At 45.2% G+C, this 6,311-nt stretch overlaps 1 protein-coding gene across 1 annotated transcript in view; it reads right to left on the bottom strand.

Annotated features, from left to right (window-relative positions):
• Positions 1 to 4,966: 4,966 nt before the first annotated feature.
• The window catches only part of LOC101994896 (phospholipid-transporting ATPase FetA), a 75,344-nt gene continuing 73,999 nt past the window's right edge, over positions 4,967 to 6,311 (bottom strand). The window contains exons 27-28 of the mRNA XM_026786603.1: positions 5,247 to 5,377; positions 4,967 to 5,152 (exon numbers count right to left, since the gene is read on the bottom strand). Coding sequence (XP_026642404.1) covers positions 4,967 to 5,152; positions 5,247 to 5,377 — 317 coding nt within the window. The remainder of the gene's footprint in view (positions 5,153 to 5,246; positions 5,378 to 6,311) is intronic.

Below are 6,311 nucleotides of genomic sequence, written 5' to 3'. Positions count from 1 at the left end.
ATATATATATATTCGGTTACTAGAGAGACAGGTAGTGAACAAATCAGCAATACTAATAATTTGTTACCTATGTTTTTACATAGCCAATCCTCAGAGGGCTTTGGATCTCTCTTTAAAATATTCCCCTCTGTTTATGGGTGCTGGAGGGATGGCTTAGCTGTTAAGGGCACTGGCTGTTCTTCCAGAGGACCGGGGTTTGATTCCCAGCACTCATAAGGCAGTTCACCTTCCTCTGAAACTCTAGTTCCCTTTCCCCCAGAGATCCAATGCCTTCTTCTGCCTCCATGGGTGCCAGGCATGTACATGGTGTACAGACATGCAGGTAAAACACTCATATGCATAAAATAAAAATAAAGGAAAATTATATAAAATTGAAGTATACACTCTATTTACCCACTAAATCCCCCCCCCCCCACACACACACTATGGCCTTAGTCCTCAGCCCACTGTACCATACACAGGAAAATAAAATTGCCTCATAGTCTTTCAGATGCCACCTTTGTCCCTGTTCTCTGATGTTTTTGGCTGTGACTGATGTTTTAATGACTGAGCCATCTCTCCAGCCCTGTACCCCTATTCTCTATTAGAGAAGCCTGAGCAAACCTTTTCAGATGGGATTTAAATGGTCCACTCTTTGGAGCACATCTATCTGGCTACTCAGCCCTGCGCTGAGCTTCACACAGCAGACTGGCTTCCCTTACAAAGTTTACTCTTATGGGTGACCTGAAACTTGCTATGTCAGGCTGTCTGCCTCTGCCTCCTGAGTGCTGGGATTCAAAGCACTGCTCCTTTCCATAGACGCAAAAATTTTTTTATTCGTGTGTGTGTTTCTATTTATTTCAAACCAAGCTTCTTTTAAAACAAATGCAAGCTTACCTAGTTCGGGGTATTATATCATCAGCAGTAGAAAATGGACATTGGATAATGTTTATGTGTTGGTGTCTACTAGAGTACATGCTCTCTCTCTGCTTCAGAAATCTTTGGTTTTTTTTTCTCTTCCCTGTGTCCATAGAGTCTAGACCAGCACCCAAATCAAGTGCTCAATGACTATTTACTGTGTATGTAAATGAATATGATGGACTAGAGAGTGAATTTCCAGAAGGCTCTGGAACATTCTATATACAAATTGTGCTTTGAGACATGTGGAACTAAGATGGTGGCTCAAATGGAGCAGATTTATAGATCGAATTAGCAAACTGTAAGAGTGTGAGTCTATTTAACTAGAGCCTTCGAAGAATGGAACCTGTGGAGTGAGGGATAAAACCATTTAATGGCTAAATATAGTGCTATATGTCTATAATTCCAGGACCTGAAAAACCAAGGCAGAGAACCACAAGTCCCAGGCCGGCCTGGGCTATGCTGGTGGGCTCCATCTCAGGGAGATGTAAGAGATATTTTTGCCTCTGACTATCTCTTTGATCTGAAGTCCACAAAATTTCTAGCACTTTTAGGTAACTGACGTTCATCACTTTAGCGTCCATTAATTAATTAAGAGACTTAATGAAGTTGGAATCTTCTGTTTGTTTGTTTGTTTGTTTTTTGAGACAGGGCCTCACAAACCTTAAGTTGGTCTTGAACTCATAATATAGCTAATGACGGCCTTTCTGATTTCTTCCCTTTCCCTCACAAGGCTTGATAGTATAGGTGTAAAAAGCCTGAATTAATGTTTATAATTTTTATATTATTTCTTTTATTGTTTTGTATGCTTAAGTGTTGACCTTTATATATGTCTATGCACTAAGTGGGTACTGGGAATCGAACACAGGTCTTTGGCAGTCTTACCACTGTGCCAGCCCCTTGAATTAATTTTTAAAGTTTCAGACTTTGTTTTTTTTTTTTTTTTTTTTTTTTTTTTTTTGGTTTTTCGAGACAGGGTTTCTCTGTGGCTTTGGAGCCTATCCTGGAACTAGCTCTGTAGACCAGGCTGGTCTCGAACTCACAGAGATCCGCCTGCCTCTGCCTCCCGAGTGCTGGGATTAAAGGCGTGCGCCACCACCGCCCGGCAAGTTTCAGACTTTGACTGCACGTTTTTCCTTGTTTGGCTCTGCCGGACTGCAGGTGGTCATGTCCAGTGGGAAACACAGTGGAGCTCAGTAGATGCTTGTGCTGACCCACTTACCTCTCCAGAGTTTGATTAGGGCAGTAGAGAGAAATGCTGAAGAAAATTCTTACCTGACATATTCTGTCACAATCCAGTTCTAGGCCTCAGCAAATACCTATAGCTTGCTTTTCCTCCAGGGCCCCTTTCTGTTGCTCACAAATCTCCCTTTTCACAAATCTCACTGTATAGCTCTGGCTGGAACTCTCCATGCAGACCTTGAACTCAAAGAGATCCATCTGCCTCCTTCTCCTGAGTGCTGGTCAGAGGCCACCACATCTGGCAAGATGCAGAAAATTTGCCTCACATTCTCCTTTCCTTTTTATCTAATTCCGAATCCCAAGACAGCCGCACACCCCACCTTCCTTCTTCTGAGGTATTACAATTTCAGATAACTTATCTGATGAGATAAAGCCACTGTGTGTCCTTTGTGTGTGGTCTCCATGGTTTTTTGGGGTAATATTTTGTCCTGGAAATCCATGGGAGCACATAGCAGATACCACTTCCTGCTCTGCCACTGGACAGATAGTTAATCTTTTCTTGCTTTTTAAAAGATTTTCTAGTGACAAGCAGGGTATCAATATTTTGTGTATTTGTCAGTTGTATCAACAACCTGCCCAAATATTTCCTCGTATCCTCCTGAACTTGGATTCAATTGAGGCTGTAACACAAAGTCCATTAACAGTTCTCCCCAAAGAGCTGACATCCAGATTTCTGTCCCTTTTCTCAAAGCAGGAAGGGCAATGATGAACTGCAAACTCGCTTGGCACACACACTCCCAAACATGGCACTCAACCCTTGGCTCTTCTTCAGAGATCAAGGCTTGGAGAGCCAAGCCAGGACACACGTAAAGAATCCAGAGAGGGCGCTGACTGCCCAGGAGCTCTGAGGATAACACTGGTCCAAACTCTACTTCTATAGAAGCCTTATGTAGGTGACCATGAGTAACCATGTGCCATAAAAAGAGGCCCCGAAACCCCTAAAGAATAACCGGAAACTGCCCACAGAAGCATGAGCTTCATTTCAAAAGGAAAAGGCAAGAAAACAGTAAAAAATATTAAGCATTTGCCTTCTGTAGGATGGTGAGAATTAAACACAAAATAAAACAGTTCCCTCAGCGAGATCATTCAGGACTAGGTGAAAAGCAGAGAAGCGAGCACATGAACTCTAGACCGACAGCTGGGAAGCCTACATGGGACCCACCTAGACCCTCTGATGTGGGTGACAGTTGTGTAGCTTGATCTGTTTGTGGGACCCTTGGCAGCAGGACCAGGACCTGACCCTAGTGCATGAGGTGGCTTTTTGGAACCTATGAACCTATTTCCTATGGAGGGATGCCTTGCTCAGTCTTGATGCAGCGGGGAGGAGCTTGGTCCTGCCTCAACTTGATATGCCATGGCTTTGTTGACTCCCATGGGAGACCTTACTCTTTCTGAATGGAGATGGAGGAGTGGATTGGGGGGATAGAAGGAGGTAGGAGAAGGAAATGGAAGGAGATGACGGAGGGGAAACCATGGTTGGCTAGAGTTGAGAACTGCCTTCTGTCAGTAGGGGATATCATGAGTTAGGATAAGATACTCAGAAAACTTACACCTAGGACTGAACTCTCGGGACATATGCTGAAGATATGTGAACAGGATAGGATTATGTAGTTAAAAGTGTGTGGTCAGGGTTGGTGGTGGCACACGCCATTAATCCCAGCACACAGGAGGCAGAGGCAAGTGGATCTCTGTGAGTTCGAGGTCAGCCTGGTCCCACAAAGTGAGTTCCAGGACAGCCAGAGCTATACACAGAGAAACCCTGTTTTGAAAAGGCCACCTCCAAAAACAAACCAAACAAACAAACAAACTTTGTGTGAAAATGTGTGGTCAGGCCAATGCCAACATAGACTTTAGGTGGCAGAAAAGCAGAGCAGAGCTGAAGAAGGAGAGGGCAGGGAATGTGGGACCCACAGACTGTGCTATTGACAATGCTGCATGATGCTATTGCTCAGATTATGTTGTTGTCACAAGGCCTCCATAGACTACACACATCTCTTGACTCCTAAATATGCAATTTATTTCTCCATTTATTTCTCCACAAACTTCTTGGAAACATTTTTTTCCAAGTACATACAATTTCTTCTCAAAATCATTTTATGGAAGACAAATGCTCACCAGCAATGGCTTACATCCCATGTAGAAATTAATCTTTAAATCTCCTGGGTTGTTCCCCTCCTGCTCTGAATGCCTGAATACACCTCAGTTCTTAGATCAAAGGGGTCAGAAAGGGGAAGGCAAAACTTTGCGCTGTCCTATCCAGGCAGGACCTGCCTCCGTTTTCTTTCCTTTCTTCTTCTTTTCTGTTCGGTCCAGAAATTCTCCTTTGGTTTCTTCAGACTAAGTCTTCCAGCTCCCTCTTCCTTTGCTACTCAGGGCCAGCCAAATGTTCACCCTGGCACCCTGACTCTTCCAGATAAATCTGAAAACGGTGTCCGGGTGGGGATATGTTCCTGTGGGGTTCTGGGAAGGTTTATGGTTGCTCTGGGTAAGGGAGAGACAGGGCCCAAACTGAGGCCCTTAGGCTCTACCTTCTCTGTTGCCCCTCTTCTCCTCTTCCACATTTGCTTGTTAGGATTACGATATGAAAGGAATGACAGGAGGCTTCGACTTGCTGTTTCTTGAAATGCTGTAACTCTGGCTGATATCTGGGGGCTGGTACCGCTTTCCGTGCCTTTCCTGGGTACAGCTTTCTTGGGAATGAAGAAACTGAAGCCCTGGAGTCGCTTTATGCTGGTGTCTGAAGATCCCAATCCCTTTTTACTGAGTTGCATAAATACAAGAAAGGAAGAGCAATGGCTGACTGAGATTTTCCTGAGGCGTCTGCTTTTTACAAGGCCCTCTTGCTTGTTTTGACGGCATTGGACTTTAGTGTCTTGCCAGACGTGATGAGGGCTCCAAAGCCATGCTTGTGGGAGAATGCATAGGCAGAACGTCGAAGGCCTGGGTGTTTTACTTTGGTCTTGACCGGGGGTGGCAGCGGATGTTTCAAGCAGAAATGAATCCTGTTCAAAACCTGTATCCAGAGCACGGGGGACAAGATTTTCAGAACGGAGGCTAAGACAGAGGGGATGGTAATTCCATCTGTGCAGGGTCCCTCTTCTACTCACCTTGTCCACATTGACAGGCCAGAGGAGCAATTTGAGGAAGTTGTATCCAATCACAGGAATCATGCAGAGGATGGTGCTGAGCACAAGACACAGCCACATCTGTGGCTGGTTAAGGATGTTCCTGGCCACACCTGCAGAGAACCAGGAAAGGAGAGGGTGAAGATAGAGTTAGGGGTGGGGAGAAATCAGCCAGGGCACAGCTCCATTCTCCAGGCCCAAGAAGGAAGGTACTGATTTCCAGACAGTCTAGGCCCTTGAGAAGTAGTATACATGCGAACAAAGTCATATGTTTTCTCTTTGCACAGCTACTCGGGGCAGTAGCTTCCCCTTCCTGGGAAACAGTTGCTTTGGGGGCTGATGCAATTCACATACCTTTGTCTCCCTCTAAAGGCAGGGCTGGACAGAGCAAGAGGAAGGGCGGGCTGTAAGGGCATCCTAGTGCATTCATGCAAAAATGAGTGGAAGGCACTGGGGCCAGCAAGAGAGTTGAGAGGTTAGCATGCCTCCAAGCCTGATGACCTGAGTTCCATCCCTGGGCCCCACGTAATAGAAGGTGAGAACCAACTCCTTCAAGTTGTTATTTCTCTCTGTCTCTCACATGCCCAGTAAATATATAATGAATGTGATAAAATTTTAAAAAAGAATCGAAAGCTTTGGAGAAGAAAATTAGTCAGTGGTCTGCTAAGAGGCAGACAGCAAGTACACATGCACAGTCTTTGCACGCGATGAGAGCAGAGCAATGTAAGACAGTGAAGCAGTTTGCACTGGAGTTTCAAGTCATTCAATTGAAAATGAACAAACACACACACACAAAAACAAAGGCTAGAGAGATGGCTCAGTGGTTAGGAGCACTGGCTGCTCTTCCAGAGGACCTGGGTTCAATTCCTAGCACCCACATGGCAGCTCATGCCTATCTGTAACTCCAGTTCCAAGGATCTGACAGCCTCGCACAGACACACATGCAGGCAAAACACACACCGATGCACATAAAATAAAAATTATAAATCATAGCCGGGCGGTGGTGGCGCACGCCTTTAATCCCAGCACTCGGGAGGCAGAGGCAGG

The sequence above is a fragment of the Microtus ochrogaster genome, linkage group LG5, assembly GCF_000317375.1.
Source record: "Microtus ochrogaster isolate Prairie Vole_2 linkage group LG5, MicOch1.0, whole genome shotgun sequence".
Classification (NCBI taxonomy): Eukaryota; Metazoa; Chordata; class Mammalia; order Rodentia; family Cricetidae; genus Microtus; species Microtus ochrogaster.
Note: the sequence above shows the minus strand (reverse complement) of the source record. Positions and strands in the feature narration are given on the sequence as shown.